General features: G+C 41.9%; 1 protein-coding gene across 1 annotated transcript in view; it reads left to right on the top strand.

Annotated features, from left to right (window-relative positions):
- manba (mannosidase, beta A, lysosomal) overlaps positions 1-12,174 on the top strand; it is a 34,715-nt gene extending 22,541 nt beyond the window's left edge. Inside the window, exons 14-17 of the mRNA XM_083634231.1 lie at positions 2,136-2,280; positions 3,784-3,926; positions 5,457-5,714; positions 10,571-12,174. Coding sequence (XP_083490357.1) covers positions 2,136-2,280; positions 3,784-3,926; positions 5,457-5,714; positions 10,571-10,795 — 771 coding nt within the window. The 3' untranslated portion in view covers positions 10,796-12,174. The remainder of the gene's footprint in view (positions 1-2,135; positions 2,281-3,783; positions 3,927-5,456; positions 5,715-10,570) is intronic.
- Positions 12,175-13,288: the final 1,114 nt, after the last annotated feature.

The following is a 13,288-nucleotide window of genomic DNA, read 5'->3' as shown; positions in this document are numbered from 1 at the left end:
GGCCGATTTTCAGAAATATCACGATATTTGGGAAATATCACAATTTTGAACATTTACTTTCAGAGGCTCCAGCAGGCTCAGTTAAAGGAGAATTTCATTTTTTTTAACCTGCAGCCCTCTCCTCACATTAATTATGATCTGACGACTCACCCAGTGTTCTCCGCAGCGTTTTTGTCCATCCTAGGCGTTGTTTTGAGATCAATAGTGTCCAAGCGAGTCCTAGAATGGAGCTCCGTGGGGGCCAAGTGGCAGCGTGCTTTTCCTCCATCTAAATAGACAGTTTTAGTCCCGTTTTCGACGCATATCGTCATAAACTGTTCCCTAAGGAACGATCAGACTGGAATTCTCCCCCGGGCTCTTTTCACCGGTAGTTACAGGCATCCCATTTTCGCCTGTCGGGTCAGTGAGACACAACTCTCGTCAGGAAAGTCTTGCGGGACTTGACACTGACATTGGATGAGTCGTCAGATCATAATTAATGTGAGGAGAGGGTTGCAGGTTAAAAAAAACGAAATTCTCCTTTAAAGCCAGAGTGAAGTTTCTGGTATCATATGAAACTAGAATACCTAAGGAATCGATTTGTACCAACCATGACATGCTAATTTGTCATGAAGGTAGCTAAATAACACTCCAAAGTTAGGCTAAATTTTGCAGAGGGATTTTTTTTTTTTTTAGTAGCCTTATATTGTCATTTAGCCTTTCTGCTGCTATTGCATGGTTAAATCAGCAAATTGTATTTTATTGTGGGGCGGGGGGGGGGGGGGGGGGCGGGGGGGGGGGGGGGGGATTTGGTTTGATAGGTAGTGGTACTTGGACAGAAATGTTTGGGAACCCCTGAGCTAGAGTATTGAGAGATGAGATGAGATATACTTTATTGTCCCCGGAGGGAAATTTGTCTTGGGCATTAAGGTGCACGTAGCCGCAACCTGGCGTTACAAACAACGTCAATAACAGAGACAGACGGGGACATTCAACATTGCACAAATCCACAGAGAAAAAATCCACAGGTGCAAATTGCACCTGCTGCGTACAACACCCGTTCTGCAAACCTCATCCTGTTGAAAATCCCCAAAACTCATTCTGTAATCGGTCATTCGTCATTCCATTCTGCTGTGCCCACAGACTGGAATGGCTTACAAAAAAGACTAAAACTGGTCAATTTCATCTCCAAGTCAGCTTTCAAGGACTCTATCATGGACATTATCACTGCACCTGCAACTGCTTCCTGAACTAGTACTCATCCCCTGTCTGCCCCGACTGTTTGTTTTGTTTGCTCTGTCTGTCTGTCTTGCCATGTTTTAACTGTTTTAACTTGTGTTTTAATTTGTTCAAAGTAACTTTGTATTTATTTTATCCCCTCAAATGTATTATTATTTTATCCCTCAAAAGGCTGTGCCTTCTGCCAGGTCGCCATTGTAAATAAGAATTTGTTCTTATTGACTTAATAAAGGTGAAATAAAAATAAAATAAAATAAAGAAGAGAGAACCTGTGTCAGCATGATTGCACAAGCTCTATTGCACAATTGTATAGCTCAAGCATTCCTGAATTAGGAAAATAAAATAATAACCAATAAAATAGTGAAATCCACAAAATTGTTCAATCCAATAGTTCCAGTTAGTGCTAGTGTATTGCTCCATGAGGGACCCATACCGGTGTCTTATATTCAGGGATGTCAGATATCCAATACGACACCCATGAAGGTTAGCTGCCCAGTAATAATGCATAAAATGTGGTATTGCTAAGCCTCCATTGTCCCTGGGCCTCTCCCGAAATGCCTTCCTAATTCATGGAATAGTCCTATTCCATATACAGATGGATATATATTTACGGTATTCAGTTCCTTAAAGAACGATTTTGGGATGAAGACAGGTATTGCCTGGAACAGAAATAAAAATCTTGGCATTATGATCATTTTAATGGAGTTAATCCTGCCCACAAGGGACAATGGAAGTCCAGTCTGCTCGATGTCCTGTTTTGTTGTTTTTGTTTTGTTTTTCAGATAAGATGCAGAATTTTATGTTTTCAATACCAAATACTTCACTGTTCCAACTCCATAAAGAAATGCCATTCAGGTTAAACTTTTAAAAGCTGCGTATAAATATCCTTATTATTAATGAGTGGACTGGATGCCCAGGTGATGCAGGCGCAGTGTGTGAAGACTCAGACAGAGTTTTACCGCCGAAGTCGGAGTGAGATCATCGAGGGCAAAGGTCACACCATGGGCGCCCTCTACTGGCAGCTCAATGATGTTTGGCAGGCGCCGTCCTGGTCGTCTCTTGGTGAGCCAATCGCTCCTCAGTACAAAGACACATTCATAACTGAACTCCAATAACTCGTAATATAAAAGCTTGTTCATATTTTTGACCTTGTTTGTATTTTTGGTCTCTTGCTTTCAAAACCTTCTAACGTTAGTTATTTGGGTTTGAGAAAAGCATGTCATGGATAAACGATTTTATTACATTAATATTATTTAGTGCTGAAAACAATTTGTCGATTCATCAATTAGTCGATCAACAGAAAATTAATCGATTGTAAGTATGACAAATTATTAATCGTTTAAGTCATTTATCAACTAAAAATACCGAACAGTTTCTGGACACAGCGTCACAAATACTAAGATTTGCTGATTTTCTTTGATATTTTATAAAAAATTAAGACTTTGGGGGCGGGGGGGTGGGGTTGCTGGTGGTCAGACTAAGGGCTAATGTATACCGCCTCCGGAACAGATGCGGTAGGGCTGCAAGCAGACCCACACTCATGTAATCTGTCAGACATGCGGGATCCGACAAATATAGAACAGGTGCGTACTTCTTCCGTACCGCATGTATCGCCCATCAATTAACATGGGCGAGAGTCGATTAGGCAGTTTTGCCGTATCCGCAACGCAGCCACAACGCATCTGGTGTACATTGTCCGTCATATAATGTGTTTTTGTCTTGGACCCCGGGAAGACTAGCTGTCGCCCAGGCGGCAGCTAATGGGGATCCTTTCTAAATCAACACATAAACATTGCCTGTAACTGGGCGTTCACACCAGGGTGATTTTCGACAGTTCCTGCGACAAGAAGATTACAAACAAAGTGGATATGATTTTTTCCGGCCATCCCAAATGAGGTGAGAGGCCTGAATTTTTGCGGCATGAATGAATGACGTGACTTTTGCCTCATCGCCCCGTTCGTGGTGTAAACGCATGTTAAGTAAACAGAATTAATAAACTTAAATCAATAATAAACTTTGTTTAAGCATTTTGCCTAATCACCCATTCGTGGTGTAAACGCATGTTAAGTAAGCAAAATTAATAACCTTAAATCAATAATAAACTTTGTTTAAGCAGGAAGTCCACTTGAAATTCAGAATCTCTTGTGCGAGGAAGACCTGGCCAAGACAGCAGCAAATAGGAACAGAAGCAACTAAACATAAAAGACAAAACAAAACAATTGGATACATTATAAAAAACAATAAAACACATGTGACCCAGCAACAGAGAGAGTCACAGAGAAGTGAGGAAACAACCTTCAAACCATTTCTCTCTCACAAAGGCCTTCAACTTGTAAATTGAGATGAGTTTGAGAGTCTCAATTTATGAATTGATCACAAAAAAGATAGATAATCAATAATGAAAAAATAAGTGTTAGTACTAATTGTTAGCTCTATTATTATTTGACTGTGTAAAGGCTCTGTGTTTATCCTGACTTGGGGAAACAGCTCAGAGTATTCTGAGGGTATCATCATCATAATAATAATAATACTACACAGCTTTTGCTTGTTTTGCTGTGTGTGCAGAGTTTGGAGGGAAGTGGAAGATGCTGCATTACTTTGCTCAGGACTTCTTCTCTTCTGTTCTGCCCGTGGGCTTCCAGGACGCCGGCTCCCTGCTCATCTACGCCGTCTCCGACGCGAGCGATGACCTGCAGCTCAGGGCCGTGGTACGACATCACTGCTCTATTTGTCTAATGCTGTATTTGAATAATGCTTTTCTTCACTATTCCAAGCATAAATTACACAATATTTTCCCCTCTGTCTCACCATTGTGTGACAGGTGTCAAGTGTCAGAGAGCACACTATCTCATGCCTTTTGGTTCTGCCCTTCACTAACGGGATTTTGGGGCAAAATATTTGATTGGTACTCTAAGGCCTACAAAATAACCCTTCCACTGGAGGCAGAACTCGCCATCTTCGGCTGCTCGGAGTCCTCTCTGAACTTCCCTACAGCTGTGCAACAATGTGACTCTCCTGGCTGGATTCTCATGGACCCCTCGCATGGTATCCCTTGTACAATATCTCTTATAAGCACATAAGCACCTTAAAGAGCATGATGCAGGTTAGACACCACTTTGCATTAATATGTGGGACTTTTATGTAGCAATTAGGATTCTCTTTTGTTTTTTGTTTTTTCCCCACACATAGCTGCATCTAGACTGGTTTTTGTGAAGCATCTGCCACACGCACATAAAAACCCTCAAATCTAGCAATAACACCTGTGACGATTTTAATACACAATAAATGTTCCCTCGGAACATTACCTCCGTACGCCGACCGTCTGTCCCGGTCTGTCCGCCTGTCAAGAGGCCGCTCACTGCAGTATATCACCTCCACTCTGCAGCTAAAACTCCTCTCCTCTGTAGCTGAAACTGCTCTCCACTCCACCACTGAGCTCCAGCGAGTGCCACTTGTGTCCGTCTCCGACGATAAAGTTATCCGTCTCAGACCAGACCGCAGCCGGCTCACACGAGCTGAGATGGTCGGTCTCAAATGTATCTTTGCAAATAGGCAAAAAACCAATTGCATATTGGGGGTCAACTCATTTTTACTACTTGTTAAATAAAACAAGAAGAACAAATCTGTCACCACTAAAGATTTTCCATTTTCCAGTAAGTAAAGGTAATGACATTTTGATATAAAACTATGTGATTTTTCTTTCTTTCTCTTTTCTATTTTGTGGCATACATTTTCAAATAGGTGTATGATAATAGTTAAAGGAACACGCCAACATTTTGGGAGATTCATTTATTTGTCATCTTCCCAATAGTAAGATGAGAAGATAGATGGCCTTCTCTTCTCTGTGCGTGCAGTAGAAAAATAGCAGCCGCTGGCTACCATCATACACCACCTGGCTACTGTGAAGATTTCAGCTAAAAACAGTGTAAACTATGTCTTTTCAAGTCAACTTGGCATCTCAGGGCTTGTGGAGACTTGGGTTATGCCAGGAGAGCAGTATGAAAGCATTTTATGTTCCTCTGGGCGAATCTCCCAAAATGTTGTTGTTCCTTTACAAAATTGCCAAGCCTGATGCTGTTTGACTGAAATATTATCCTCACCAACACCGACTGTCTGATATCTGATTTTTATTGAAAGTCCAATATTGACAAACCAGTAGCTCTCTTCACTACATTCAAAATGCAGCTTGCGCTTGACCCCCCCCCTCCTTCAGAAACATGTCTTGTCTTGTCCAACAGGTGTCAGTGTACATGTGGAGTGAAGTGGATCCCGTGTGTTCGCTGAAGTCGGAGCCTGTCGTGGTGGCGGCGGGGAGTGCTGCGGCCGTGTTCAAACAGCCGGTCGCCGCCCTGCTGGCGGGGTGCGGCGGCTGCACCCGCCTCACCTGCCTGCTCACCTTCCACCTGGAGGACAGCAAGGAGCAGCGGGGCCCCAGGAACTACCACTTCCCCTGCTCACCCAGAGAGGCCCAGGGGATACAGACACCCAACATTACAGTAAGACAGTAATAGAATGCTGCAGGGTTGAGACCTAAAACCCAGAAGTCAACATCGCCTGTTTCCCTCGTCTGGAAGTCAGTGAGATTTCTGCATGGGATTTTGGTTAGATGCCTGAAATAAGGTCTGTGATTAAATAAAGTTTGAGCCCTTTGTTAACCACATACCTTATTTCAGGCTTCCAACCAAAAATCCCATTGCCTTGGAGACATGACATGACATTACATTACATGACATTACATGACATGACATTTACATGACATTACATGACATTACATTACATTACATTACATTACGTCATTTGGCAGACGCTTTTATCCAAAGCGACTTACAATAATGCATTTTTGTCAGCAATAGAGAAATCAACTATGCAACACAGTCTATGACAGCTACAACTTCTTAAAAAAGTAAAGTTTTGTTTTTTTTAGAGAGAGAGAGAGAAAGATGTTAGTTCAAGAAGGGCCCAGATGGAGCCTGAAAAGGTGTGTCTTTAGTCTTAGCCGAAAGATCGGCAGTGATTCGGCCATCCTGACCGAAGGAAGCTCGTTCCACCATTGAGGTGCCAGGGACGAGAAGAGTCCCGAACGGGATGAGCAACTTTTGAGCCCCCCTAGCGGAGGAGGGGCGAGGCGTCCTGCACTGGTGGAGGAGCGGAGGGAATGGTGAGAGATTTGGAGCCTGAGTACTGGAGTACTGGCCCTGTAGGCCAGAACCTGGCTCCCTCGCTGGAGACGAGGGAGCCAGGCGATGCTAACTTACCGGTTCGCCTACAAAAATACATCATCCCTGCGATTCTCTACTCTATACACACAAAGATTAGGGCAGAATGTCGGCTACTGCAAGAGAGATGCACAGAATCCCTGAGCGCTTGAAAGCAGACCACTTGACAACCCGGGGGCTCACCTGGTAGGCGCCCTTGTTCACACAGGACGCCAAACGTAAGTAGAACTGAAGCTTGAAGCAGGCACAAGCTGAACGTATGCCTAACCGTTCACACAAGAAGCCTTCTCTTTTCCTCTCAGCACCTAGTCTCGCGCCTTGAACCCGCCCACAACTCCTTGACTTCATGCCTGGCTTCATGCGTCACGCTTGGAAAATAGGCATGAATCCTGAATGATCGCTTGAGCAAGGCGTGAGCGTGGCTTCGGCGAGGCTTCAGCGTGACACGCACGCGGGTGGCGTGAACGGCCTCGCCTGTTAACAAGGACGCCTAAATGAAACTTGTGGGTTCTGCGTAGTTAGAGCTTAGGTTGCTTCGGCGTCCTGTGTGAACGTGGGCTTAGTCCTTCCTGCGGGCGGCCCGGATTCAATTCCAATCCATTCCCCTTTGCCGCATGTCCTCCCCTCTTTTTCTCCCCAGTCCCCACCTTTCCTGTCAATATACTGTTCTATCCAATAAAGGCAACAAATGCCCAAAATTTTTTTTTAATAAAAGCAAGACTAGGCAGGACGTTCCAGGTACAGCAAAAAATAGAGTGTAAGCAAACATCTCACTTTCATCTGTTTCATTTACATGCCAGCTAGAGTACACAAATCCAGTCAAATTTATTTACAGTTTTTCTGTAAAGTTCTTTTTTCCCCCTCAGGTTGTTTATTAGTTTTACAATGACATACAAATGTCCAGGAAGTCACTTATCACATTTCAATGTTGTGTCAAGTACAGTAGGCTATGTATATATATTATAGAACAAAATCTTGCACAATCCAGTGACAGAGACATAAAAACAACCCCAACAGAAAACAAACGTCACAAAATGTACATGTGGGCCATCAAGACAAAAAGATAAAGATAAAATACCAAAATTTACATGATAAAGAGATACATTTGAAACCCACTACAGGTGTATATCATGTATATATATAAATAAAAAGAGAGAGAGAGCTGCTACTCTGGAATAGCAGTAAACTCCAACCTCTTAGCATGTGCAAAAAAGGGCCCCCAAGTTTTGTTGAATTTGGCAAGCGAACCCTTTACAGTACACCTTATCTTTTCCACTTTAACAAAATAAAAATGTCCCTGATCCAAGAGGAATAAGAGGGAGGTGCGGTTGACTTCCACCTCAGTAAAATCAGACGTCTGGCTAACAAAGTTACGAAAGCTACAAAGTCGGCTTTATATTTTGGAAGCAGCAGAGTGAGTGGTGGAACCCCAAACAATGCTGTAACAGCTGTTGGTTCAAATTGAGTCCCAATACACTCTGAAATTGAGTTAAAAATGTCCAGCCAATAGCTGTATAGGGAAGGGCAACCAAAACATATGAATATGAGTAGCAGGAGCTTGGCGATATCGGTCACATGTAGAGTCAACATCGTTATAAATCCTAGAAAGTATGGCCTTACTGAAGTGTACACTACACAGTGAAGGATTTTGCATTGGGTCAGACCAAATCTAGCATAGATGGGATGAGGAGTGATGAGGAGATGAGGAGTGAACCCGACCCGACGCGCTCATACAGTATACTTACAGTTCATAGTTCTTCCTGAATTAAATTTTTTTCTGTAAAAGTTCATACAATTTTTCTAAATAGGAGCAAAACATAATAATGAATGAAACTGTGTTAAAAATCATGAATTACCTATGCCAGTAAAACTCATTTCATGGATGCAATTTATTCTCAGATTCTGTCTGTGGGAAAGAATGTTGTTTCTTGCTTAGAAAATAAATAATTTTATCAATAAAATTACAATCTATTATTGTAACATGTTCGAATAAGAACTCCAGTTTTCTATTCTTTTCACTCGATGACAAACAAATGTTATCTGACATAGAATTTTTTTTCCCAGGGCACTTCAAACAGACGACCTAAAGTAAAGGCTGCTTTATGCTCACCACGACGTGAAGGGCGCGGGGGTGGAGCGAGGGCCGGGCGCGTCAAATGACGTAAATTTGTTGGGCGTGGTTATTCGCTACCTCCGTAGGGCGCTCGCCGTGTGCCTGATTTTTTTTCTCACAGCGCAACCTCCGGACGGCTTCTCTCCAAACATGGCCGCTTTCAAGCCACTGAGCCCTGAACACGGAGCTGTGTTTTCCCCACATTTCTTGACCCATGTGGTAGGCTATAAACTTTGATTTGCAACTGTTCATTTTTAGTCATTTCACCAAGTAAATGTGTTGTGTTGAGAGCATTATTGCGAGAGATTAAAAGCAGCACAGAGTAGGCAATCAGGGCTGAGAACTAAAACGGCTTTCAGTAAAAACAATTTTGGTGATTCATTGATATGCTGATGTACGGCCGTTTGAGAGTGAAAGCGCACTCAGTACTGAACATAATAGCGTTCCATTGTGACTTTTCATGGGCTGTTCTCACTATTACCATTGTACAATACATGCTGATCACTTGGGTGATCAGCACTTCTGAGTATAATAGCATCTGCCGCAGCGCGACGTCCGCACGGTGACTCGCGGAGCTCCACCCCCACGGAGCTTGCTCGAGTATAATGAGCCCTGACACTGGAGCACTCATTCAGTCTGCACGTTTATTACATTTTGACAGGTGGCGTCTGTCTTCCTCAGAGATGACAGTCACCACCTGTCAAAAAATGTCAGTGTCCAGTGTCTTACTTCAGGTCGTCTGTTTGAAGTGCCATGGGAAAATGTTTTTCTTTCTACACTGTTACTGTTGAGCACCAGGACCCTCTCATTGCAAACTTGGCCAAAACATGTTGGACTTCACTGTTGGAAATGTTATTTGACCTTACATGTCAGCAATTTTCCAGTACAAAACATTAGACAGAATTATGAGCATTGCTCTTTCCTGCTCCTATCATTTGATGAGCGATTTGTGCCATTGTTCGCAAACAATTAAATCTATGGAAAGACAACGCTGATCTCAAGAAAACTTCCTTCACAGAAACCATACAGTTGTAAGATTAAAATATGACCCCTCTGCTTTGTTTAGCAGCTTTTCAAAGAGTTTACAAAGCACTTGACAGAGCATCAAAGGTCAGTGGTTGTGCATAAATTAGTCAAATGTATAGGGGAAGTTTGTTTACTTGCTACTGATTGGTGCCTGCATCTTTCTCACGGGACAACATGTCTCTCGTCACCAGAGATAGGAAAAGTACACACAGTACAGTTACTTGTGTAAAAAAAAAAAGACTGGTAAAAGTAGATGTACTGATTCAACTTGTTTACTCATATAAAAGTTTAAAAAAAAGTACAGATTCTGAAATGTAATAAAATATAAAGGTAAAAAAAGTATTTCTACCGGCTGTTTCTGTGCAAAGCTAACTGAAACTGATGTCATATTAATATAATTCGAACACTATTAAACTTAAAAGATCCCTCCAAACATGTTTTAAGATGTAAAGACTATACTTTGATCCTGCAGCAACCAAGAACATCTACAAAAAATCTTTCATACCAAACGCAATAAATCTGCTAAATTCATAAACGGCAGACTCATCCACATCAGAACCATGTCCGTTATCGCTGTCTGTATTGTGCTGTTGTCCTGCTGTCTTGTTCTATGTTGTATTATGTATCCTGTCATTTCCTGTGCTGTGCTGTGTACTGTACTTTTCATGTGTGCAAGCAAACCTGTGAAGCCAAAGACAAATGTCCACATTGTGGACAACAATACATTGAATTTAATTGAATAATGCGTGAAAGCTGGGAGAGTATGAGACAAGAGAGACAGAGGAATAATTAGCATCGTTTTTGTCTGTTGTGCTTTCAAACTAAAGTAACTAGCCTGTTTTGAAAATGTAAGGAGTAAAAGTTAAAAGTTGTCTGAAAAATAAATACTCTACCGATACCTGACAATCCTATTTACCGTAAGTACATTCATGAAGTATTTGTAGTTACTTCCCGTCTCTGCTTGTACCCAATAAAGCATGTCTTTCTCTCCCTGCAGGCCAGGGTTCAGGAGGACGAGAGGGGATACATTGTCACCCTCCACTCCTCTTCTGTGGCTCTGTTCGTGTGGCTTGACGTGGGAGAGATCGCCGGGCGCTTCAGCTCCAACGGCTTCCTGATGCTCCCCGGGACGTGCACGGTAGCTTTCAAGCCGTGGCGTCCCACCAGCGCCGCGGAGCTCGCCACATCCCTCAGCATCACCTCTTTAAGAGACGTGTACTGACCATAGACTGTATCAATATCTGGACGTCACCCATTGCTTTGTGGACTCCCATTTTGAAGCCTCCAGTTTGGCAAGTGATGTAAATTTGGACGAGAAGAGCCACAGCTGCTATTGGTCCACGATCGACGAGCTGTGTGATCACTGGAGAGGAGACCTGTCAATCACACCCCAAAGCATAGTCTACTTTATCATATATTTTATTTTAAATGGCACCATAATGTACTAAATGAACACCATGCTGCATTGAAGAAGACTTGAAACTAGTGATTGAGAGCATAAACTCTTTAGGAAAGTGTTTACTGAGGTCATAAATCAAGTGAGAAGTCAGGTAATTTTTCCATTGACTTCCATACAATGACTTCTTTTTGCAGCCAGTGGAGTTGCCCCCTCCTGGCTATTAGATAGAATGCAGGTTTACTTCAGTTTTAACGAGCGGAGCTACCCCCTCAGTGCTGACCCGAGAACAGCCGGGCAGACCTCTGTGTTGAGTTGAATGAAGCTGCGGAGGCGACGGGGGCCCGCGGCGTAGAGAGCCCATCCTGTAACTGAAACCCACACGGGTTCAATCCCAACCAGGAGTCCATCGGCTGCAAACTGTCCTGTTGAAGTGTCTTTGAGTAAGACGCTGATCCTCGAAATGATCATTCCCTGTAAGTCACTCTGGATGAGATCAACAGACAAATGAGAAAAGGATGGAAAAGTGGCAGCTAAATGGGAAGAACAGATTAAAAAATAATGCTGTAATGAGCGTGCAAAGCAGCATTATTTTAGTAATATAAACTAGAGGGCACAGAGTACATACCTCTGCCAACCTTTCAACAAAGTTTCGTGGTGTTGGTGTTATATGAATCCATTTGGAAATTAGGTGCCTTTTTGTAATTGGCCATGCCCACTGCCACACCCCCTTTTGGCCAGTGGGCATGGAAAGTTAATCAGTTCTGAGTTGGCCCATGACCTGCTGTTTTACAAAGTTTCAGGCAAATCCATTCATAACTTTTGGAGATATCTTGCTGACAAACAACAGACAAACGGGACGAAAACAACCTCCCAGCCAACTCTGTTGGCGGGAGTCATAATAATACTATGGCTTGAGTGTGACTGATGGGCATCTCTGAATGCCGATGCCAATACAGACTTTTGCGTTGAAGCTGCCAAGAGATATTTTGTGCAAATATTTTCTCTGGATGAAAAAGCCTCTAAATCTTTACACCAGTATGAGACAATAAAACCCTCCATTGAAACCCAGACTAATGGAATTCATAAGACCAGGAGTGATGCACCCCCCTCTGTTCAATGGTAAAGGGGAAATGCCTTATAAACGAAGAATTAATTTACAAAAACTGTAACAAACACAATTAATAGCTAAAATGTCCAAAGAAAATCACATCATTGCAGGTTTTATGGTTTTACCATTCTCAGTGCAAAAGACACAATTATATATATATATGTGTATGTATGTATATATATATATATATATATATATATATATATATATATATATATATATATAATTGTGTATTTTGCACTGAGAATGATTTCAGCTAACACTTTTTAATAACTGCACACTATGAAGCATTATTTATGTATTAGTAAATACTTAATTTATTATTTATAAAGCGCTGTTCCTACATTAATTAATCCATAAACACAGTTATAATACTTGATTAATAAAATAATCTGCTAATCTATAATATGCTTAATGATTGTATTTGCATACCAGTAGCCTACTTTTACAAATGATAGATTCACAATTTAATTCTAAATGAATGTTTATATCAATTACAAACCAGTTATTGACAAACTACTTGGATGTACATTTATGCATGCATTTATCCATATGATTTAGATGTGCACTAATAGTGAGTGTGTTAATAGACTAGATAGATAGATAAACTTATTAATTATTAATACTGCAATTCATTATTAATTCAGGTAGTTAGAAAGCATTTACTTGTATTTTGTGTGACCTCATGTAAAGTGTCTTACAAAACATTTACTTAGGCTAAATGTTTCATAGTGCGCTCTTATTAGAAAATGTTGCCTTCTCTTTTTACTATTTATACTGTTTGATTTTGTTATAAATTTGTATACATAAATCTGCAATCATCAGCAGCTACCACTAGGGGGCGACAGGAACGCGCAAACCTCACCAGCGCTCACATGCACTATGTTTATGATTTCCCCCCCTCCCTTCCAGCTGTTTCATAATCGACTCCACAGAGACGCGACAGCGAGTTGCCACTATGCATTTGACTGTATTTTTGTCGTTTTTCCACCTGAAGATGCGACCACCCTACTTTGAAAAGCAGTGGGAGTGTGTCTGTGTGTCAGCCAATGACTATGTGTGAGCACGTTGCATGCCAAGTCGGTGACAAAGAAAGCATTGAAAAAGTGACTGGCCGAGGCTACATGTGGCCGGCCGGTCTCCTCCTCCATATTTTTCCTGCCGAAACGATCTTTGAACCAGAGAGTCGCAGCCTAATCTACCTCAGA

The sequence above is a fragment of the Poromitra crassiceps genome, assembly GCF_964638095.1.
Source record: "Poromitra crassiceps genome assembly, chromosome: 3".
NCBI lineage: Eukaryota > Metazoa > Chordata > Actinopteri > Beryciformes > Melamphaidae > Poromitra > Poromitra crassiceps.
Note: the sequence above shows the minus strand (reverse complement) of the source record. Positions and strands in the feature narration are given on the sequence as shown.